General features: G+C 38.6%; 1 protein-coding gene across 28 annotated transcripts in view; it reads right to left on the bottom strand.

Annotated features, from left to right (window-relative positions):
* The window catches only part of Cdc42bpa (CDC42 binding protein kinase alpha), a 220,323-nt gene that overhangs the window by 120,756 nt on the left and 74,115 nt on the right, over positions 1–25,452 (bottom strand). For 27 of the 28 annotated variants that reach the window (XR_015635049.1, XR_015635050.1, XR_015635051.1 and 24 more), the window contains exons 3-5: positions 17,981–18,064; positions 13,961–14,056; positions 6,458–6,606 (exon numbers count right to left, since the gene is read on the bottom strand). Coding sequence is in view for 22 of the 28 variants with exons in the window: in XM_087579827.1 (XP_087435953.1) it covers positions 6,458–6,606; positions 13,961–14,056; positions 17,981–18,064 (329 nt within the window). In the remaining 6 variants the exon portion in view is untranslated. Of the gene's footprint in view, positions 1–6,457; positions 6,607–13,960; positions 14,057–17,980; positions 18,065–24,088; positions 24,245–25,452 lie in introns of all 28 variants that reach the window. The other variant, XM_087579838.1, reaches the window with a different exon arrangement.

The following is a 25,452-nucleotide window of genomic DNA, read 5'->3' as shown; positions in this document are numbered from 1 at the left end:
TTCCCAATCTTTTGTTTGTCCTTTTGTACTAATGACAGAGTCCTTTGCCTTACAGAAGCTTTGCAATTTCATGAGGTCCCATTTGGCAATTCTGTTCAGGAAATTTCCCCTATGCCCACGTGTTCAAGGCTCTTCCCCACTTTCTCTTCTACTAGTTTCAGTGCATCTGGTTTTATGTGGAGGTTCTTGATGCACTTGGACTTGAGCTTTGTACAAGGTGATAAGAACGGATTGATTTGCATTATTCCGCATGCTGACCTCCAGTTGAATAAGCACCATTTGTTGAAAATGCTTTTTCCACTGGATGGTTTTGGCTCCTTTGTCAATAATCATGAGACCATAGGTGTGTGGGATCATCTCTGGGTCTTCAATTCTGTTCCATTGATTTACCTGTCTGTCTCTGTACCAATACCACACAGTTTTTATCACTATTGTTCTGTAATACAGCTGGAGGTCAGGAATGGTAATTCCCCCCAGAAGTTCTTTTATTGCTGAGTATAGTTTTTGCTCTCCTGGGTTTTTTGTTATTCCAAATGAATTTGCACATTGCTTTCCAACTCTATGAAGAATTGAGTTGGAATTTTGATGGTGATTGCATTGAATCTGTAGATTGTTTTTGGCAAGATGGCCATTTTTACTATGTTAATCCTGCTGATCCATGAGCATGGGAGATCTTTCCATCTTCTGAGATTTTCAATTTCTTTCTTCAGAGACATGAAATTCTTGTCATAGAGAGCTTTCACTTGCTTGGTTAGAGTCACATCAGGGTATTTTATGTTATTTGTGGCTATTGTGAAGGGTGTCATTTCTCTAATTTCTTTCTCAACCTGATTATCCTTTGAGTAGAAGAAAGCTACTGATTTGTTTGAGTTCATTTTATATCCAGCCATTTTGCAGAAGTTGTTCATCAGCTTCTATCAGATGTAGGACTGGTAAAGATCTTTTCCCAATCTTTTGTTTGCCCTTTTTTCCTGAAGACAGAGTCCTTTGCCTTACAGAAACTTTGCAATTTTATGAGGTCCCATTTGGCAATTCTGTTCAGGAAAATTTCCCTTATGCCCACGTGTTCAAGGCTCTTCCCCACTTTCTCTTCTACTAGTTTCAGTGCATCTGGTTTTATGTGGAGGTCCTTGATCCACTTGGACTTTTCTGGTGGAATTACTGGGGCCAGTGAAGTATATTATCATATTATCTGCACATAGTGATACTTTGACTTCATCCTTTCCAATTTGTATCTCTTTGACCTCTTTCTGTTGTCTAATTGCTGGGGCTAAACTTCAAGTACTATATTGAGTAGGTAGGGAGAGAATGGGCAGCCTTGTCTGTCTAGTCCCTGATTTAAGTGAGATTGCTTCAAGTTTCTCTCCATTTAGTTTGATGTTGGCTACTGGTTTGCTATATATTGCACTTACTGTGTTTAGGGATGGGCTTTGAATTCCTGATCTTTCCAAGACTTTTAACATGAAGTGCTGTTGAGTTTTATCAAATGCTTTTTCAGCATCTAATGAGATGATCATGTCTTTCTTTCCTTTGAAAAGGTTTGTTTATATAGCGGATTATGCTGATGGATTTCTGTATAGTAAACCATCCCTATATCCCTGGGATGAAGCCTACTTGATCATGATTGATGATCAATTTTGATGTGTTCTTGGATTTGGTTTGCTAGAATTTTATTGAGTACTTTGGCTATAAGGGAAATTGGTCTGAAGTTCTTGTTGTTTGTTGGGTCTTTGTGTGGTTTAGGTATCAGTGTAATTGTGGCTTCATAAAATGAACTGGGTCGTGTTCCTTCTGTTCCTATTTTGTGGATAGTTTGGAGAGTATTGGAATTAGGTCTTCTATGAAGGTCTGATAGAAATTCACCACTAAACACATCTGGTCCTGGGCTTTTATTGATTGGACTTTTAATGATGGCTCCTATTCCTTTACAAGTTTTGGGACTATTTAGATGGTTTATCTGATCTTGATTTAACTTTGGTACCTGATTATCTGTCTTAAAAAATTGTTGATTTCATCCAGATTTTCTAGTTTTGCTGCATATAGGCTTTTGTAGTAGGATCTGATGATTTTTTGGATTTCTCAGTTTCTGTTATGTCTCCCTTTTCATTTCTTATTTTGCTAATTTGGATAGTGTCTCTGTGCCCTCTGGTCAGTTTGGCTAAGGGTTTATCTATCTTGTTGATTTTCTCAAAGAACCAGCTCCTGTTTTTGTTGATTCTTTGTATAGTCCTTTTTGTTTCTACTTGGTTGATTTCAGCTCTGAGCTTGATTATTTCCTGCCTTCTACTCCTCTTCGGTATATTTCCTTCCTTCTGTTCTAGAGCTTTCAGGTGTGCTGTCAACCTGCTAGTATATGCTCTCTCCAGTTTCTGTTTGGAGGCACTCAGAGCTATGAGTTTTCCTCTTAGCACTGCTTTCATTGTGTCCCATAAGTTTAGTTATATTATGCCTTCATTTTTATTAAATTCTAAAAAGTTTCTAATTTCTTTATTTCTTGACCCAAATTATCCTTGAGTAGAGCATTGTTCAGCTTCCATGTATATATGGGCTTTCTCTTGCTTTTATTGTTAATGAAGACCAGCCTTAGTCCGTGGTGATCTGATAGAATGCATGGGATTATTTCTATCTTCTTGTATTTGTTGAGGCCTACTTTGTGACTGATTATATGGTCAATTTTGGAGAAGGTACCATGAGGTACTGAGAAGAGGGTATATTCTTTTGTTTTAGGATGGAATGTTCTATAAATATCTGTTAAATCCATTTGGTTCATAACTTGTTAGTTTCTCTCTTTCTCTGTTTATTTTCTGTTTCCATGATCTTTCCATTGATGAGAGTGGGGTGTTGAAATCTCCCACTATTATTGTGTGAAGTGCAATGTATACTTTGAGCTTTAGTAAAGTTTCTTTTATAAATGTGGGTGTCCTTGCATTTGGAGCATAAATATTCAGAATTGAGAGTTCATCTTGGTGGACTTTTCCTTTGACTACTATAAAGTGTCCTTCCTTATCTTTTTTGATAACTTTTGTTGAAAGTCTATGTTATTTGATTTTAGAATAGCTACTCCAGCTTGTTTATTGGGACCATTTGCTTAGGAAGTTTATTCCCAGCTTTTTACTCTGAGGTAGTGTCTGTCTCTGTCACTGAGGTTTGTTTCCTGTATGCACCAAAATGCTGGGTCCTGTTTACATATCCAGTCTGTTAGTCTATGTCTTTTATTGGGGGATTGAGTCCATTGATACTGTGAGATATTAGGGATCAATGATTATTGCTTCCTATTATTTTTGTTGTTAGAGGTGGAGTTACGTTTGTGTGGCTATCTTTTGGGTTTGTTGAAAGAAGATTACTTTCTTGCTTTTTATATGGTGTAGTTTCCCTCCTTGTATTGGAGTTTTCCATCTATTATTCTTTGTAGGGCTGGATTTGTGGAAAAGTATTGTGTAAATTTGGTTTTGTCATGGAATATCTTGGTTTCTCTATATATGTTAATTGAGAGTTTTGCTGGATATAGTAGCCTGGGCTGGCATTTGTGTTCTCTTAGGGTTTGTAATGACATCTGGCCAGGATCTTCTGGCTTTCAGCCTCTGTTGAAAAGTCCGGCATAATTCTGATAGGTCTGCCTTTATATGTCACTTGACCTTTTTCCCTTACTGCTTTTAATATTCTTTCTTTGTTTTGTGCATTTGGTGTTTTGACTATTATGTGACGGGAGGAATTTCTTTTCTGGTCCAATCTATTTGGAGTTCTATAGGCTTCTTGTATGTTTATGGGCATCTCTTTCTTTAGGTTAGGGAAGTTTTCTTCTATAATTTTGTTGAAGATATTCACTGGCCCTTTAAGTTGGGAATCTTCACTCTCTTCTATACCTATTATTTTTAGGTTTGGCCTTCTCATTGTGTCCTGGATTTCCTGGATATTTTGGGTTAGGAGCTTTTTGCATTTTACATTATCTTTGATGGTTGTATCAATGTTTTCTATGGTACCTTCTGCCCCTGAGATTCTCTCTTCTGTCTCTCGTATTTTGTTGGTGATACTTGCATCTATGACTCCTGATATGTTTCCTAGGTTTTCTATCTCCAGGGTTGTCTCCCTTTGTGATTTCTTTATTGTTTCTATTTCCATTTTTAGATCCTGGATGGTTTTGTTCAATTCCTTCACCTGTTTGGTTGTGTTTTCCTATAATTCTTTAAGGGATTTTTGTGTTTCCTCTTTAAGGGCTTTAACCTGTTTCCCTGTGTTGTTCTGTATTTCTTTAAGGGAGTTATTTATGTCCTTCTTAATGTCCTCTATCATCATGATGAAATGTGATTTTCAATCAGAACCTTGCATTTTTCCAGTGTGTTGGGATATCCATTATTTGCTGTGGTAAGAGAACTGGGTTCTGATGATGCCAAATGGCCTTGGTTTCTGTTGCTTAGGTTCTTGTCGTTGCCTCTATATCTGGTTATCTCTGTGGTTAGCTGGTCCTGCTGTCTCTGAGAGTGGCTTGACCCTACTGTAAGCCTGGTGTGTCAGCACTCCTTGGAGAGCAGCTCTCTCATAGCAGGATCTGGGTACAGAGAGCTGTGACACAGGATCTGCTCTGGGCTTAGATGGAAACCGGAAGGCAAGGTATAATATCTTGATGGATTAATTTGGAGTTGAGATGTCTATATTCTGAATGTTGTATAATATATACTTTGGGTCTGAAAAACTTCTGGAAAAAAGTTTACCAAGCAATCAACCTCACTACAAAGGCATCTTCAAATATATCCTACAATATTAATAAACCTAATAAACAATATGTTAAATAAAAGAGACCTGTCATAAAAGGCTACATGTTGTAGGAACTGATTTATATGAGATGACCAAATTTAGTGTATTTATGGAGCAGAAAGTAATTAACTTTATCTTAGGGCTGGGAAGGGTTAGAACTGAGGTGAGAGGTTATGGTATGAGGTTTCTTTCTGAAGTAATGAAAATATTTTAAATGGTTTATGACAAGGGTTACATGTATTTGTGAATATGCTAATACCATTATATACTTTAAATGAATGAAGTATGTGATATATTAATTATATCTCAATAAATCCATTTCAGAAGATTTTACAATTTAATCTCTTAATTTTAAATAAACATTAATGGAATACCTATGGCAGTTTATAAAAAAATGAACATCTTTCCTTTCCTTAGGTGACAAAAATTTGAAAACATTAGTATTATGAATTAAAACCCTAAAAGTGATTATCAAGAGTAATAACTGATGCTATCAAATAAAGTTATAATGAGAAATGTGTAATTTTAGACTTTTTAAAAACTATCTTTGAAGATTTAAAATGAAGTATTAAAAGAAGTATTTAATTATTAGTATTCTATCATTATTTGTCTATATGAGCAAATATTTCAGCTAAGAACCTTTTTAATAAAAGTTAAAATATTTGTATTATTTGCAAGTTCCATAGAATATATTTTGATCACATACCCTGTGCCTCTTCCAGATCCACGCTCACCATTCTACCTCATCCTAAGTTCATGAATACATTTTTAAAAAAGATTTAAAGAAAAGAAATTGGTGTCTCTGAAAATCTCCTTTATCAACTTCACACTAATTCACAGTTTTAAGAGATTGTCTACCTTCTAGTATTATCTTTCTGTGTAAAATCTGCTGCCTGGTGCTGTTCCTCAGAGGCTGAACATTTGTTTACCCAACATGCCCAGAGCCCTAGGTCCTATCACCAATAACAGTATGTAACAGAAAAAAAGAGAGAAAAGAAAAAGCTAAATCTGACAATATTTTCTAAAAAATGGAGTATTTTCTATGAAACTCTTCTTGAGAAGGGCAAGTGTCCAGCGCTATTATCTCTGAGAACCTAGGAAACAACCCAAGAACAGAGGCCAGGGCAAGGTCTCTCCCTCCCCACACAGTATCAGCTATTAAGATTCTGCCATTAGGACCAACATTATGATTGTCCATATAAATTATGTATGTGCTGTCAGATTTCACAAAGTTTCCTTCTTGTCATCTAAAACTGCCGAGTATAACCAAACACAGCATTCTAATGGGATCGATCGAGCTTGCTTTCCTTTGTTGTTCAGGCAGACTGTGTCTGACCAACGCCATCCTCACTGGCAAGTGCTCTCGATGCACCTGGAGCCTACAGACTTGGCCAGACAGTCCACCTCTAGGACTCTGCACTCTCTCTCCCAGGAGGTACATGCTACTGTGCCCAGCTTTTACGTGGTGTTGGGACTCAAATTCAGGTCCTTCCCTTTGCTGTCTTCCCAGCCAACGTCTTTTCTTGAGAACAATAAAATATATAACAAGTCTATAATTTATGGCCTAGAATACTAAGTAACGTCAGTACTGTAAGAACAGACCATAAGGACCCTGAACGCTGCATACTCCTCTTGGGAAGGATATTACACCTATCTTAGTCACGAGTGTGTCCTAAGACCATCACTGACAAACTGGCTAACTCACCTGTGAACATAGTGGAGCTGGTGAACTGAGTCAATGGCTATCACCATCTCAGCCAAGTAAAACCGAGCCATCTCTTCTGGCAATCGATCTTCAAATTTGCTGAGCAGAGTAAGTAAATCCCCACCAACATAATAATCCATAACCAGGTACTGTGGACAAAAATAAAACGTACTCAGTAAATAATTGCAGTAAAGTTAATGTATGTAATGCATCCCGGGGTCAAACAGGACTAGGCTGGATACTTATGAAGACTAATTACTTGTGTGGTTAACTAACATTTAAGTATGTAAGATAATTATCAGTAATACTAGTAAGACTTCTCAATTTCATAAACAATGAAACAAAATTTTAAAACTTGGCCTATAAAACAGGATTAAAATTGTTGCTGCTTTTGTCCTTCGCCAATGACAGTATCACTCAGAATGGATTTTTTTCTCAAATATACATACATAGAAGTATACCCATTTTAGATATATGAATGTATGAATGAATGAATGTCTGTCTGTATGTACGTATGTATGTGTGTGTATATATATATATTTGTTATACTTAAGAAGAGGTAGAGGTATATATCAGAATGTTTACCAGGCTGAGTTAGGTGACAGATGATGTTATTGATTTTGTTACATTTTAGATTGTTTTCTAAATATATATTACTTATACATGCCCATATGCACAGGGACCACTTAGTATGCCTTGATGTTATAATGATTTTTTCTAAAGATGTACTTCCAGTACAAATGAGAGCCTGCATATATATCTTTACTCCACGTGTGCTTAGTGCATATGAAGTTCAGAAAAGGGTGCTACATCCATAGGGATTGGAGTTACAGGCAGTTGTAAGCCACCATATGGGTGCTGGGAACAAAAACCAGGTCCTCTGCAAGGGCCTTAACCACTAAGGCATCTCTCCAGCCCAATAACAATTTTATTTGTAGGATACCACTGAGCTAACAATATATTTAAATGTGACTTAAAAGTTCTTTCATTATGATATATGAAAATTATAAGCATAAGCATAAGAAACATCAACAAAATTAATTTTATATATACAAAGCCTTGACAATTAGTGAAATTATATTTTAAGTCCTGGTTTACAGCTTAGTTGCTGTATTTACTAAGTCTAATAGTTAACCAACTCTACCCTGAAGCTTGCTAACAAGTTAATTCAATGTAATAATATTCTACAGCATTATCAGGCTGCAAGCGATGGAGACAGATGTGGAGAACCAACTTTACCTCTTAATTTAAAAGAAGCTCGATGAGAACTGTGACAAGTAACAAATTTTAGGGCACCAAAAGTTGCAATTAAAATAGACTAATACTCATATACAGAGCTTAACTCCTTTCTTAGTGCATACTTACTGAGTACCACTTGGGATTATTATGTACCCAACATTGAGGATATGCTCATAGGCTAAAGATAGGGAGGGCCCTTCGCGAAGGGCTTCTCTCTTGAAAGGGTACTTAATTCTTGTTACATCAGACTCCAAAAATATCTGAAGATACCACACAACACTGAATTGCTTTTACAAAAATTATTTGATGGTCAACAGTCAAAATGAGGTTACCCAAGCTATCATCTATCTTCTAAGAATCTTTCTCCATGTACTACTAACTCTGTGCTTCCTCTTACTCAAAACCTAAGCCCATTCCCTCACAAACTATCATGTGATTTACTGAATGTCTTCTATGATAAAAACAGATAAAATCTGATAAATATGTAAGTACGCCTACATTTTCTTGCTCCTAAATTGGGTTCATAGTCTTCTTTTACTTTGTTCTCAGAGGTAAATTAGCTGCTAATAAGGTAGAATCCATCAAGTTGGGGGAAAGGGAAAAAATCCACAAAACTTTCAAGAGAAAAACCAATTAAAACAAACCATTCTTTGTATCTAATTCACCAGGTTGAATTCAATAACCAAGGTCTTTTTGAGCCTATAACCTAGTAACTCTGTATGGAATCTATTCCTATCTCTATCCACTAATAGCATCTTAATTCAGACCATTGCCTCTCCATGGAATTTACCGTCACAGGGTCATGGGTAGTTGCCACAATAATGGAAAAGAATCCAGAACCAGAAGAACAAATAAATTAATTCACCAATTCTATAAACAATTTTTAAGAATACCTACTGTGTAGTAGCATAACTCTCATCTGAAGAAGGTACAACAATTGAATAAGAATATACCTTTGGGGCTAGAGAGATGGCTCAGTGGTTAAGAGCACTGACTGCTCTTCCAGAGGTCCTGAGTTCAAATCCCAGCAACCAAATGGTGGCTCACAAGCATCTGTAATGGGATCTGATGCCCTCTTCTGGTGTGTCTGAAGATGCCAACAGTGTACTTATATATGATTGTTAGATAGATAGATAGATAGATAGATAGATAGATAGATAGAGCTTTTTAAAAAAAATACCTTCAAAGACTTTATAATCTATGAAGAAACACCAATGAACACTCAGCCTCAGTGCATGAGGAATAAGTGCAGGGAATTGCTTTAGCATCTTAAAGAAACCAGCTAGGCTGACCCCGGTGGTTTAATTAGGGAAAAGCTGGAAAAAGCTGAGGAGGAGGGCGACCCAGCAGGAGGCAGGAGGACCAGCAGTCACAATAAACCTGGGCCTGATATCTCTCAGACACTAGACCACCAACCAGGCAGCATACACCAGCTGACATGGTGGGGGTTATGGAATGTGGAACCCTGGGGGCGGGTGGACTGGGAAGGGGATAAAACTGGAGTATTGAAAAAAAAAAAAAGGAAGGAAGGAAGGAAGGAAGGGGAAAGGAAAGGAAAGGAAAAGAAAGAAAAGAAAAAAATAAAGAATCCAGCTAGATATGGGGCCCCGCCCGCCCGGGTCGTAATCCTGCTAGTGAGGTAGCTGAGGCAAGATCACAAGTGAAAGGCAGCTGAGTAACTCAGCAAGGTCACTGCAAAGTTCAAAGAATGCACAAAGAGCCAGGGATGCAGCTTTGTGTGAGAGCACTTACTTAGCATGCATAAGACCCTAGGTTCAGTCTCCAGTGCCAGGAATATGGGAACAAAAGAGAATCTAACCTTTGATTTTAGCTCACTGATTTGATAGTCTATTTTCTAGTAGATGGAATGCCTATTATCTACACTGAGTGGCTAACTAATCTACTATTTCCTCTCATGCACTTGAGATGTGCCTTCATCATATTTAAGATCCCAGAGCACTCACCTCTGCCCCTGGACATTATCTTCTTCTGTGGCTGCCTATGTTTGTGTCAATATTGTTTGATCATTCTGAATAATTTCTTAGTAAAACTACGGGTCTGGTAGGACAGGATTTTACTCATGAACTAACTTAAAGTATCACCTAATATGGTTAAACTTTTTAAAAACTCATTTAAATAAACAAAATAAACAAGAAGTAATGCTTCTAAAATAGATGAAGAAAACAGTCCTAAAACTGTACAGTGCTTCCCAAATGTTTAGAAGACAAACAATCCAACAAGATTAGGCTGAAAATATTAATAGAGATTTACAATCACCACCAGCCAAGTGATACAAGCCCAACTTCCACAGTGGATCAAGAAATGAAACATAGCAGCAACAAGACACCAAGTGTGACCATGCTCTGAGTAGATTAAGAAGCAACACTATGGGGTTGGGGATTTAGCTCGGCGGTAGAGCACTTGCCTAGCAAGCGCAAGGCCCTGGGTTCAGTCCCCAGCTCCGAAAAAAAGAAAAAAAAAAAAAAAAGAAAAGAAAAAAAGAAAAAAGAAGCAACACTATTCTTTGGAAAGGCCATTTCACAGGATCAGATTTTTATTATAGAGCTGAGGACATAACACAGTCAATAAGTACTTGCCTGGCATGCACTAAGGCCGGGCTTCAATCCCTAGCACTGCACAAACTGGACATGATGAAACCTAATTGATCATAACCCCAGCATTCAAGAGGTAGAAGCGAAAGGATCAGAAGGCCAAGGTGCTGCTCAGGCTACACAGCACATTAGAGGCAGCTGAAATAAACAAATTATTTTATCTAGCACTGCTGATCTGAGCAACCCAATTACAATCAACATTTCAGCCAGGGGTGTTAGAACATATCTGCAATCACAACCCATAGGAGAGACACTGAGGCAGGAGGATCATAAACTTAAGCCTAGACTAACATAGTAATACCCTGCTCAAAAAACAAGCAAAGAAACAAAGAAAAAGTCCAATATGAAAGGAAGTACCAAGTTCTAGGCCCAGTGAGAACTCTATTTCAGGCTGATACTATAACTCAGTGGCTATACCTTCCACAAATCAGATTCTAACATGCACAAGGTCCTAGGTTCGAGCTGTGCTACCCACCCCAAGCCCCACATAACATTAAAAGGAGCAATACGCATGCAACAAGAAAACAAAATAAAGCAATCATACCACAGCCACGAGGCTGCAACAAAAGTACTGAGGATTCAACACAAGCCTGAATTGCATAATGATTTGAAGTCTGGCCTAGGATATATAATAAGATCCTATTTCTAAATAACTTATAAATAAGGGCTAATTCAAGAAATTAAAACTTTAAAAAATTTTCCCTAGGGGTTGGGGATTTAGCTCAGTGGTAGAGCGCTTCCCTAGGAAGCGCAAGGCCCTGGGTTCGGTCCCCAGCTCCGAAAAAAGAACCAAAAAAAAAAAAAAATTCCCTGAAGCATAAACAGTAAATTGTGAATAAGAACATGTGAGAAAAAGATAAATTTCACTGATTCATAATATTCAAAGACAAAAGGATTTCATGCATCAACGTTTGACACGGTAGCTTTGAATATAATGAATTTTCTTAAGAAAAAAATATTCTATTCACACCTTAGTATCATACATGAAACTGTATATTCTGCTTAAGCACATAAAAGGCACTCTTGGTATAACTACACTTTTCATAGTATGCGTATAGAAATATCTAGGAAAGTTGGAAATGAAAATCCAAATTATCTAACACAAATTTCTTGAATTATATAGCACAATAAATGCTGGTTACTTTAGAAGAATGATTAAACGTTACTTTGCAGAACCTGAACCATACAGACAGGAGTCTAGCATGGATGTCCTCTGAGAGGCTCCACTCAGCAGCTGACTCAGATACAGACACCCACAGCCAAACAGAGGATGGAGCTTGGGGACTCTCAGGAAGAACGAGAGGAAGGATTGTGTCCCCTCGGGAGATAGGAACTCCACAGGAAGATCAATAGAGTCAACTTGGACCCTGGGGGTATCAGAGACTGAACCACCAACCAAAGAACATGGGCTGGACCCAGGCCTCCCTGCGTATATGTAGCAGAAGTGCAGCTTGGTCTTCATATGTGAGTCCCAAATAGTGGAGCAGAGGCTACCCCAAAAGCTGTTGTCTGTATGTGGGACATGTTCTTCTAGCTGGGCTGCCTCGTCTGGCCTCAGTGGGAGAGGATGCACCTAGCCTTGCAGAGACTTGATGTGCCAGGGTGGGGGATATCCAGGGCAGGTGGTCCCCACCCACTCAAAGGGGAAGAATTGTGGGAGAGAGTGGTTCGGAGGCATGCAGTGATTGGGATGTAAAGTGAATAAATAAAATAATGATAATAAATTATTTGAATCAAAAAAGTTACTTTGCAAAATGACTATCTTTAATACCGTTTCTGCTAGGGCACCTAACACTAGATTTGTCTACATCTTATACCTTTAAAGATTTGTTTCTTTGTTTATGTGAATGAGGTTACATGTGTCCTGAGTGTATGCCTGTGCACCACAGGTGTCCAGATGCCCATAGAGTCAAAAAGAGGGCATTTTCTCTGGAGCTGGAGGTCCAGGCAGCTGTAAGCTGCTCCCTGTGGTTGCTGGGAACACTCAAGTCTTTTGTAAGGACAGAAAGTGCTCTTAACTGCTAAGTCATTCATTGCATCAGCTCCAAAATAGGTCTTACGGGTGGTTTTCAGGTTTGCTTTAGGTAGTGCAGGGGGATGCAATCCAGGGCCTTGTGCACGCTAGGCACAGTAGTTATGGCTCAGATCCACTTCTTCACTTTCTAAACTTTTAAATGCTTAAAAGACGCCTCTGATAACAACTAAAACTTCTGAATTCCAGCTTTGTAAATAACAAGAATTTTATTTTAATCCTCTTTGAAATGCTGTTACTTCTATTCCAATATAATTAATATAACTGAAAATAGACAGTTTACTGCTCTCAGAGAAAATCACTGAAGAAATGTAAATCCTAAAATCTTATGCAAAGAACGCAAATCAGACTCCATAACTCAGCAGACCAGGGCAATAGCAGCTCAGACTTTTTCTCCTCATCTTGACACTTTTTGGCAAATTTTTGCTCTTTGAGATTTGGCATTTGGGAAGCTGGAGAGATGGCCCAACAATGAGAGCAGCTGATGCTCTAGGAGAGGTTTTATTCCCAGCACTCACTTTGGGGACTCATGATTTAAAACCACTTTTTTGTATTTACTTCTATATTTATAATAAAATGTAGATTTTTAAGGAATGCATAAATTCACAGTGATAAATATCTCCAAAAGAATATACTGACAGGATTTTAGTCTTTACTACTTTCCGAGTAGAACATCACTTCATTCACTCTGACACTGAACAATGAACACATGCAAAGCTTTACCCTGACATTTAGAAAACAACTGACTACAACCACGTGCTACATATGCTGCATGATGGTGACACAGCTGCCTTTGAACCACTTCTGCTCCTGCAATTAACCCGAATAAAACTCACTGGCTCACCAAGTGGGACTGTGGTGGTATTAGTACTTCAGGGTGTTACTTGTCTCCAACTAAAGTGAGCAGAAGTATGTGCACATCTCCCAGGACTCCGAAAACTGCCCCCTATTCTGTCTAATCTAGTTGTCAAGTCTGGTACAGAGCAGCATCTTAAGACATGAATACATTCCTGAAGGATATAAACCTGGAAATAAGAATGGGTCAAAAACTGAAGAACTATGGATAGCAGACCAAGGGGTTACATGCTCAACTGAAACAAACTCAATTTATCCTTTGACTTTTACTTCCTCATGTCTAGTGTCTCTAGAATCAGTCACTAGTGGTACAGAGTCTAATATTTTGAATATCCTGTAAGTTCCTCCCAAGCTTTTATGAAGTGGTCCATGATGTTACTATAAATGTGGCTCAACTTAATATAGCACATGGTCACTTTGCAAAGTGTGTAAACTTTAAAAAAGCAGAATACTACTAGTAAGATACATTGGGAAAGTCATAAAAAGAAAAACCCCCAAACTCACACCTATAGGATTTAGTGGAAGGAAATTAAAACAGGCTGGATTTAGTTTGGGATTTCTTATTTAAAGGCATAAGCAAATCCAATAAAAGAGCATAAAACTTTTCAGACAAAGAAATGTTCACACCAAGTGTACTACTGATGCTCTGTGAAATACAGTAATTTTTCTGTCTTATAAAACATCTATGTTTAAGTAACACTTTAAAATATAATGCTAAAGTTGGCCAACAAAAGACTATGGATATAAAAACACACTAGTACTTACTAAGTTATTGTCATCCTGAAAAGCATAGTGCAGAGTGGTTATCCACTTACTGTCTCCATTTACCAACACATCCCTCTCTTCACGAAAGCACGCTGTCTGGAAGGGAAAGAAAATGTTTTTAAAGAATACTTTATACAAACTTAGAAAACACTATTGTAAGCAATTGCTCAAAATGTGTAGCACAGTCTTAAAAGTTTAATATTTTAGAATGCTATAGCCCAAAACAGAAAAATTCCCAAAATTATTTAACGTAACCACAGACCAACCTATTAACCAGATGGCACAAATGTCCAGCTCTGCCATGTCTGCTTTACCATTGTTAAAGACATAAAAAGGTGGACATGGTGAGTGCTTCTGGTTTTTGAATTGTGTGCTACAGTGCTTAGGACTGAACTTGAGGTCTGGGCATGGTACAATCTTTGTACCCATGAGCCATGTTCTCAGCTCTGAGTTGGTTATGTTCCCATAAAGAAGATTAAGTACCCGTGATACATGAAACAGAGTAACACACAACTAACCCTAGCATGCTCATACGCATACACACAAGGCTTATTTGGATAAGCAGGATTGCCAAAGCCAGGAATTAAATAGCAATATCAGAGAAAAGAAGTCAATCTAAACCATCTGAAATGGTGATTTAAACTGTCAATCAAGTTACTAAAATCTGTGACATTATTCTTAGTTCCCTTTGGAAGAAAATAGAATCATATCACCTACTTTCTATTAAGTCCTGCTTATTTATTTATTTATTTACTTATTTCACTTAGCTGAAATCAAAGTATGGTTCTTTTTTTTTTTTTTTTTTTTTTTTTGGTTCTTTTTTTCGGAGCTGGGGACCGAACCCAGGGCCTTGCGCTTCCTAGGCAAGCGCTCTACCACTGAGCTAAATCCCCAACCCCAAGTATGGCTCTTAATATTTTAGAAGGCTGACAAAACCCAAGAAAGCCCTTTCCTGGCTCTATCTTAAAAGACAGTGACCTGAGATTTTAAAGACAGTCCAGCTGGAATCTAGTAAGCAATCACAGCTTCAATTGATTGACAATTCCAAACTAAACAAAACTCTGAAGACATTAGTCAGGAGAACAAATTAAACTGTAAATTCTACTTAATCCTAAATTACTCAGTAAAAAAGGTTTTAAAAGATAATATATAATAAACTACAATATAAAATTTCAAACATACAGAAGAAGAGAGACTGACATAATTCCTTCTCCAATGTTCCATCACTTAATTTCAACAATTGTTTTCCTACCCAATCTTATTTCATTACACCTCACACACTTGCCACCATCCTCAGTTACACTGGTGCACAAACACACACAAATACTTTATAGGACAGTCTCAGGCATTATGTAAATATTTAACTATTAAGCTATTCTTTGTGAAGCATAGGTATTGGATAGATATAAGGTACACTCCAGATATTTACTTAATGTACTATGTGAACTATCCTCAGCTGGTTATGGCAGGTGGGAAAGATACTACTGGTATCTAGGAAGAAGAAGGCGGAGTAATACAACACACAGAACAGCTTCCACAAGAAGTACCAAGTATCAACAGTGGCTCTGCTAAGAAAATCTGTTCTTAATCAGTATAAACCATGGTAAATGGACATTCCGGTGGTGTGAAGGTGCTACAGAAATTCAATCATATATTCTGAAGGAAAAAAGTTCTTATCCAAAGAAAATGGGTTTTTTTGAGGGGGGGTTGGAGGAGGGGTTGTTATTGTTATTGCTGTTGTCTTTAAGTTCCCTCCATGATTTGGGTCTCTAAAAACATAATGAACAAAAGGTGGTAGCACATCCTATACTCACGGCGCTTAAAAAGTGAAAGCAAGAAGTTCATGAGTTTAAGGCTCTCCTTAGCCAGAAAACATGGTATGGCTCAGCAAAGCAATACCTCACAACACAACCAAAGGGGAACTAGGACCGCAAAGCTAACTTAAACTTAGTTCCTCACTTTCCCAACAACCTGGGCTCATAGATGCTCATAAGACTGAACCACATGGGAGTCTGCATGGGCCTGACCTGGGCCTTCTGCATTATGTGCAGCTGTGGTGGCCTGGTCTTCTTATGGGACGCCAAACAGTGGCAGCAGGGGCTGTCTCTGACTCTTGTCTGCTTTCTGGACCCTTGGCCAGCCTTAATAGGAAGGGAGATGTCTAGTCTTACTGCAATTTGATATGGCAAACTTGGTTGATAACCATGGGAGACATGCTTTTTTTCTGAAGAAAGATCAGAAGGAGTGGAATTTGGGGGATGGAGGCAGCTGGGAGGAGAGAAAGAAATGGAAACTATGGTGAGGATGTAATATATGAAAGGAGAATTAAAAATTAAAACAAAGAATTCCTATATTGAAACATACATAGATGATAATTCTGCAAAGTTGTCATAGGACTCTTTATAACTCTCATAAAATACATCATCAAATTTGCAATCATATGCAGCATATCAAAACTGCACACACAGTGCCCTCAAGGGAGCTCAGGCAGTAAAAAGTACTTGCCATTCAAGTCTGACGACCTGGGTCTAGCCCCTAGGTCTCATTAAGGAAAGATAAAATAACCCCTGAAAGTTGTCCTCTGACGTGCACACACAAGAGCCATGTCAGGTATGGGCCTGTACTGATACACACATATCATGCACATGCACACTGCACATGATAATAACGATAGACATAATCATTAGTCAAGAATACAAAGGGTACTGATGATTATACCTAGTCTGGCCTCTCATTTCTTGAAAATAAAAATAAAGGCTTTTCTCATTCACAAAATACTGTTACTGAGAAATCTTTTCAAATAATAAGAGATTATTTAAAGTCTAACTTTTTCATTTTGAAAACTAAATGTAATTTTAAATTTAAAAAAATCTTAGGGGCTGGGGATTTAGCTCAGTGGTAGAGCGCTTGCCTAGGAAGCGCAAGGCCCTGGGTTCGGTCCCCAGCTCCGAAAAAAAGAACCAAAAAAAAAAAAAAAAATCTTAAAGTTCCCTTTTTTTTTATAGCAAAGCAATCACATTCATTGTTTGTTTGATTGTTTGTGACAAATTCTCCTTGTGGCCCAGGCTAGCCTTGAATTTGCTATAAAACTAAGGACCAACTGGAATTCTTAATCTGTCTGCCTCTACCTCCTACATGCTAGATGGACTCAGTAACTTTTGAATTTACTTTCAAGTATATAAGCTTAACATATGATGGCCACACACATCACAAAAAAAAAAAAAAAACAAACAAAAAACCAAAACACTAATTTTTAAGAAATCAGTAACAAAGTTTTAATATAACAAAAGAGTCATTTGATAATATCTGTTAATTGGCAAGTTGCTGAAAAGTGCACATAGTTGCATACTCTAAGTTAATAATTAAAACACTTATGTAAACAATGACTTGTAACGTTTAAATATATTCCCCACCCTAAGACCAGGATTTCTCTAAAGTAAGTTTAACTTGGAAGATATTAAAGTTATAACATTCACACAACCTATAAAATCCTTTCGTGAAAAAATTATCCTAAGATCAATTCAACTTCCCTTTACAGACTGGAGATCTCAGGGCAGCCACAGCAAAATCTGTGACTAAGAGCACTTCATCCTTCCTCTACCTTTTCTCTCTTTACATGTTGATTGCCTGTGTGGAAGTGTACACACACGTGTGCATGCGGCATACGCATGCTCAGTGCCACGGTGCACAGTTGCAGAGGTCAGAGGACAACTTTCCATGATCAGCTCTCTTTCTACTGTAAGTTCTACAGATCAAACGTATCTCACGGTGCATTGGGTGGTGACAGGTCTGGGGCTGATACTCTCTCTTCTCTCTTTTTCACAAATACACAAAATTAATTTTGGTGAAAAACTTAGCTGCACTAACAATTTGAGTCCACCTTGCTACATATTCAGCCTATACACAAGCTCACAAAAGTACTCAAAAACTCAAAAAAACCAAAGATTTTTATTACCAACAGGTTTTACAATAATCTAAATGAAAACCAAACTAAGTGACACCAAAATAGAAAAGACTTACCTCAGCTCTTTTCAGCATTTCCCACTTGTTCAGAATTTTCATGGCAAATACTTTATCTGCATTTTTCAGTTTAACTACAGCAACCTAGAAAAGATAATGGAAATACAACTTTTAAAATATGGCGAAAAAGCTTACTTTATCCATTTTCCATTTTCCTCTCTGTAAGAAAAAATAAATACCAATTATCAATTATTTCAATGCTGCTCAATTCTAAGATCCTAAGTTAAATAATGTCAAATTTAAAAGTTGCATTAGTGAGCACAGCCAAGCAAGTGGTCTTATTTGTGAGCAGTGTCTCCTGCTTATCATACATTATACCTTCCTTTCCACGTTTTCTCACAGGAATTTAAACTCAGCATCTATGACTGAGAAACTAACCAAGATGTACAATCTGAAAGCGGTTGGTCTTATGAGACAGTGATGCCAGATTCCAGCAGGTATCACAGAGAATGCAGCCACCAAAGGAGAAATGTTTGGGGCGGGTGTGTGTGTGTGGGTGTGTGTGTGTATGTGTGTGTGTGTGTGTGTGTGTGTGTGTGTGTGTGTTAAGCAATACAAAATGACATGAAGATGATAAAGCTCTTTAGTCCAGTCTTGCCAGTACGCATATATTCCAATTCATTCTTCTTCCCTCCCCCAATTCCCACCAAAGAACACTTATAACTAATATTTTTATAAACCGTGGACTGTACATGTCCTTTCCAGCAATAAAAAAGTAGCACATCCTTATTTTATATATCCAGTTACAGATCAAAAACTGCCAAGTGAGAATAAGACTATTCTGGCTGTTAACAAACTAATTAAGCTTCTGTTTGCAACACTGTTTCCATTTAACTAGATGACCTCTTTAGGGCCCTTCCAGCTTGTTAAGTTTGTTCCAGGGCTGAAACTAAACTACAGAAAAGGAGGGCAAATATTCATGGACACCATTTCCAGTATCGGAGAGTCACCGCTGGGAAAGACAGATACTGTCTGCCAGAGTTTGGAAACTAGGTGCCCCTCACATGTCCACATGGTGGTAAAGGTTTGGTCCCCAATATAGAACTTTATTATATATATCTTAATAATAGTTGGGTACCTTTAAGTTGTTGGGGTTGTGGACTAGAAACTGACTTAAGTATTTCCTACCTCTCTTCCTTCCTATCAGGCTCTACTCAAGAGGTGGACAATTAGTTTCATTTTGTCACACACTCCCAGAACTGTATGCTGCCTCACCACAGGCCCAAAAGCAAATTGATTACACACTGAACTCTCCAAAACCTAAGTATAAATGTATATTTCATCCACCAAGAGTTAACTGTCCTCTCCAAGACTTTCTGCTGAACAAGCTCACCCTTTCTAGTTCTTTCTGGCTGGTTGTTTATGTTCTGGTTCAAACTCCTCTCCAAGATGACTGACTCAATCTGGCTTCTCTCAACTTCTCACTGAGTTGCTTTGCCTCTGACTGCATTAACCAACTCCTTCTCTGGCTTTTGCCCTTCAATTAGACTTCACGTTCAACTGTGGCTGCTTCCTTCTACAAATTAACTTTTATTTTTATTGTTTGGGGTTAAAAGGTGTGTCTGTATTCCAGCCAGATCATACTGTAATCTAGGGTGTGTCTGCATTCTGGACAACGGATCATATCTTTGGATGTGGTACCTTGCTAGAGCATTCATGTTGCTGGACATGTTCTCTATACATAGGTCAAAATAAAAAATTTATAAGTGGATTATTTGAGGTATTTTATTATAGTAATGGGAGGCTAACATCACAATATCCTATTATGCAGACAATAAAAACAAACATTCAGATCTTTTGAACAGTTCAAAGGAGTATTTCCAAAGATAAAAAACAGATTTAAATCCAAGTTTTAATTTCTTAATATGTTTTAATAGCAAATGTGCATAGTATGGGCCCTTCATTTGTATCTAGATCATATGTCACTCAAGTGATATGATAACATAACTAAACTCAGTGCACAACACCTTCCAGTAGCCGTCATAAACAGCTACATTATCAATTAAGGTGGGAGAAGATATGTAGGCAGACGGCTCAGCAAAGTATCTAGCCGCACAAGCAAGCCTAACGAACTGAATTCAGTCAGTCCTTGAATCCCTGTTAGAAGCCTGATGTGGTGCACAGCAAGCCCCTCAACACTCATACAGGAACAAGGGAGGCATGGACAGGAGAGTCACTCAGAAGCTTCCAGGCCAGGTAGTCTTAAGTACACAGTATAGCAGCAAAGCCCAGAGGCCCTGTGCCAACAACGCAGAAGGTAAGAACTGACTCTCAAGTTGTCCTCTGACCTCAGCATGCCCAACAACACAGTGAGTGTTCCAGTGCCAAGCACTATGCTAAGAGTTTGACACAGGTCTACAGTCCCTCAATTGCAATCCCAAAAGTCAAAAAACTTCATAACTCACTTAGCAGTATGTGCTAAAACCAGGAGATTGTTAGTCTTTTTTGTCTTAATCTCTCTTACTGTAAAACAAAACCAACCATGCTTTACTTCAGAATCATGAACAGACTTGCTCAGGAGTGCTGCTCCAAGCCTTGATAGGGTGATTTGAAAGCGTATGCACTAAATTACCTTCCAAGAGTCCCAGAACACTAGACTCAGAACAAGCTTAGCTATGTGTCAGACAGCTCACAGAAGAGGTGAGAGTCGCCAGCGCCCACTGAACACTCCAGCATGCAGCTAGCACTTATTTAGGGTGTCCAGAAGATGGTAGCAAGTCAGAACCTAACCAGGTTACTGTTTTCAATCTTAGTTTACTCATTTAACTGTATAATTCTAGGTTTTTCTTTAAAACAGTTATCTTTCAATGTTTCAGTTTTCTAATCAATAGGTTTAATAAATGTACTAACCTTATATAGATGTAGCAAAGATCAAAATAATTAATATGCATATGAAATGCTTACTACAGGGTCTGGCGTCCAGACAAGGATTCAGTCGGTGTGCGCCGTCACCATGAGTCTGTATTCCACACCCACCCTCCCATCTCCTCATTGCTCCCTGTCCATCTACGACGACTGTGCAGGAGCTGGTATCTCAGTCCTTCAGCACCGAGGAGAAACAGCTCCTCAATTTCTAGCTTTACGTTTATAACTATGACAGAAATTTCTTCAACTGAAAATAGCTATATACAAATTAAAAGCTAAATCATAAAGTTCAACACAGCATGGTTTTCAGTAATAAAATACTAGAACTAACTTAAATATTCTTAAAGGGGAAATGGACAAAATACAAAAAACCAACAGAGAATTATTCATGTGACTGGAGAAATGTTAAGAATACTATTTGATAGATAAAATCTCACACTCACAATATGTGAAACAAGTTTATAAAACATTTTAGATCATAATTTATATATGTATACATATAAATGCCCATGCCATATATTAAAAGGATAAACACCAAACTACTAGAATATGAAATGCTTCTAAAGTTCTTCAGAGGTAAGACTTTTATTTGCCTCTCTACCTCTTCTGTGGGACACCACATGGCCCTCATCTTGGTCACATGAGCACTGGCTATATGTGTGGTGGTTTGTGGTAAGGACAAAAAGGACAAAAATGTCCTCCACACATGAGCAAGGCAGTAAGGAAGACCAGGCTACTACGGAGGAGAAAACACTCTCAACGATACCTGAAGCAGTTTCCTAAAACCTTTTCTGGAATAGTGTGTGGTTTAGGGAAACAACAGTCAGCTCATGAAACATTCCAGAATTGTCAAAGTGATGCCATGATGAAAAGATTCTGAATCTTCCTAAGTGATCATTGATCTATCCCCCTCTCCCAGAACTTCTGTGTTCATGGCAGTAGAAATAACAAAGTAAAGTTGTCTCAGAACCCCCACTTTAGACCCTGCATTTCAAAGTAGCAAAGTCAATTGTCACATAAGAAGATGGCAAGTTACACTGTACTTCCTTAGAGTGAGGTGTGTAGCTCCGTACTGGAGCACTTACAGAGCAGGCACAGGCTCTGGGTTCCACACACACACACACACACACACACACACACACACACAGAAAGACAGACACACACACAGACACTGACACACACACATATCAAAAAAATACATTTAATATGGTTTAATATGGACTAAAAATTATAAAGAAGATACATTTCTAAAACATTAGAGATGATTTTAATTCTAGTGAACAGAAACCCTGCATATAGTACAGAAATTATCAGCACATGACAAATATATACTAATTGGCTATGTCACTGTGTGTGGCTATAGTTTTTACAGTAAGAATGGCCACAGTCTATTACATAGATTTCAACATCTAAGCAGTTCTGCATTTTTGTATGAAATTCAGAAATCTAGCCTATCTCTGATATAGCCAGAACTCACCATATCATTTCTTCTGGCCCATCGTGCCTTACTTGACCATTCACCACAATCTATTCTCAACAGTACAAACACGATACTAAGATGTAGTTCAGGTGAGTTCCTAAAGTTAAAAAGAAGTCGAAATCCTTATTATAAACTGCTCGGCCTGCCAACCTCCTGGCTCACTACTCCTCGCCTTCAGCTCACTTCAGCTCAAGCCATAATTCTCACCTTGCAAAATCCCACCTTAGGACGTGTGCAGTTATTTTCCCCAGCCCTAGAAGACTTCATCCCCACAGGGCCATGTTGTCTCACTCCCTCGCTGAAATGTCACTACATCCTGTGAGACTTTCTAATATTCCTCTGCTTCCTTTCCCCCTTAATTCTTATAATTATTTAGCATAATATATATGTATATACACACACATATGTATAGACACACACACACACAGCACAGTCTAACCATGTACAATGCTTACTGTTTTCCTCACAAGCTCTTGGAGAGTTGAGATTTCTAACTTTGTGTTCACTAATATCTGATCAGTGCCTAAGAGTTAACAAGTACTCAATAAATACATTCTGAAGGGATGAGTGCTTTATAACTCATGTGGGTAAATATACATGAAAGATTATATATAAGCGATCAATATTCTCATCTGCAAATATACTATTGCATGGATGTAGAAACCTAGAACAAGACTGTGACAGTCCAAATTCTGTATGCTCTCTGGAGCCTGTAGTCTAGCTCACATTCCTCCCCTACCAGGGCTTTCAAAGTTTCACCGTTGAAAACAGAATCTTACTATGTAGCTATTGACCATTTGTTTTATATCTTTTTTTCCTTTTTAGTCTCTCTCATCCAGCACTCGCCATTGTTTTTACTAAGAATCCTAAAAGCACTTACTTCTGACAGGGCTTGTGCTGCACAAGCTCTCCATATGCTAAGCACTGCGCTGCTACCATCTATCCCTACACAGTCTGAAGGGTGCTACCGCCCCCACTTAAACCAAACAAAAGCTGGGAAGTTGTGGTGGAGCTGCCTAAAACTCCAGCGGAGGGGGGTGGGGGAGACGATAGCTTCCAGCTCAAGACCAGCCTGGTCTGGTCCAATACAGCAGAGCTGTAAGAGGAAACAAAGGAATGTAACAGACAGTCACACCAGCATCATGTCTCAAAAACAAATTAGGGGCAGCCTGGGCTATGTGATGCGTTCCAGGCCAGCATTCCAGCATGCACTACAGAGAAAGCATTGTCTCAGACAACAAACTGAAAAACTAGTCTGTGAATGATCAACCACATTATTACTAAAGAAATGTTAGGGTACGGCTCTACGGAAGGACTGGCCTAACACACACGAGACCCTAGGCTCAGTTGCCAGCACTGAAAAGGGGAAAAAAGGAAACTAAAATCTAAAATCTCTATAAACCATTGACTAAACAGCCAGAAATGTGCTCTTGATAAAAACATAATTTATACACAGAGCAGCAATAGCCAAAATATTTAAAATTAGTACATCCTGGGCATCAACAAATTAAACAGACACAGATTATGGAGTGACATGCCCACACCTGTGGGTCCTTTGGACCACACAGCAGCAGCATCAAAGACAAAGCATGCACTAAACTGAGCTTCCTCTCCCAGGAGTCTCAGGAGAGCCAAGCCAGAGACACTTTGGAGAAAGTCAATGCCTGCAGGTGTTCTCCCCTTCCAGGCCCTAGTACTAAGCTAGTGGACACATAAGGAACCAGGTAATGAGAGGAAGCGAGCTAATTAAAAGCTTTTGACACCTGAAGCAGGGGTAGCAGGCCAAAGCAGCAAGCTTTCACAACAAGCTCTGAAGCCCAGAAGCCTGGAAGCTGCCGGAGCAAGGCTGGAGCAGGCAGAAGCGGTGAGCCACCAGGAAGCTGTGGACAGGTAACACCCAGGGCAAGTTAAAGGTTTTCCTGAAAGCAAAAAGGAAAACCCAGCGTTAAGTTAAGCAGTAACTGACACGACCGTGTTGCAGAGAGAAGCTTCTTAACTCACAGAGCTGCCGAATTTCACCTGCATCTTACTCTTTATTGTTTCCCATGGTGTGCATATTTGTTATAATAGTTTTCAAAACTAATCTATTTTCATGGTTTGTTACAAAAAAAGCATAATTGGTAGGAGGAAAAAGTATCAGACTGACAGAAATGTTACTATCAGATATCCATGCCAGAGATGGACCTGACCACTAAGCCTGGAGAAAACAAAATATTTCAAAGGAAATAATTACCTGTTTAGGGTCTGAGAATTGTTAAACTTAGCTGGTAAAGGCCACAGAATATGGATGTCCAGAGGAGAGTTTACATTAGAAATGAGTAAGAAGTAATCCAGCCAGTACTATCTCTAAGTATAAAGGTGACTTTGTCTTAAAATAGTACAAAAACTCATCAGTGATCCATCTATGTGTGGATTTTATTGCACATAGTTTAATCAATACACATATAGAGCAAGTGTGTATCAAAAAGAAGAATCTTCTCGTGCTAAATGTCAAACACTTTCTAAGCACTCTGATTTGCCTAGGGAGGTCTCTGTGTCAGTGTCTGTGACTAACTCAACTGACCCTGGACTGTCTGCTGCTCCAAACTCCCCAGCACTGTACTGCACTCTCAATCCTCCAGGCACTAGGGCTATGGCCCAGCTCTCTGCCCCTGCCTATCTGACTCACTCACCCTAGTGAGGAGTCATAATCTTACAGTACGGCAATCTTTTTGTCAGCCCCTTCTGTGAAATAGTTATTATTGCTTCCCCTTCCCAATAGCTCAGCCTCAGATGAGCCTGTAAGTCTGTCAGTCCAGCCAGCCATTGTCCCCAGTGTTCTGAGCTGCCATGTGTTACCACTGCCCTACTTACTGTGACACACAATTACCAACCACGACGTCTAAACAAGATGTTCACACTCCTTTACATCATATTTAAGTGTCCCTGTGTTTCCAAGATCCCTTCTCCTCCTCTTGAACCCCAGAAAAGTGTTCCTACCATTCCTCAAGGATGACAGCCCCTTGAAACCCGAATCCCAGCCCCTCCCCATCTTCCCTTTTGTTGTTCCTGTCCCATTAAAATTCCTTTCTGGCTTTTACTCTCCCAGTTTCCTGGTTCTGTATGTCTACCAAAAAACTTTCACAAG

The sequence above is a fragment of the Rattus norvegicus genome, chromosome 13 (genome assembly GCF_021556685.1).
Source record: "Rattus norvegicus strain SHRSP/BbbUtx chromosome 13, alternate assembly SHRSP_T2T, whole genome shotgun sequence".
Classification (NCBI taxonomy): Eukaryota; Metazoa; Chordata; class Mammalia; order Rodentia; family Muridae; genus Rattus; species Rattus norvegicus.
This window is presented reverse-complemented; position numbering and strand designations above follow the sequence as displayed.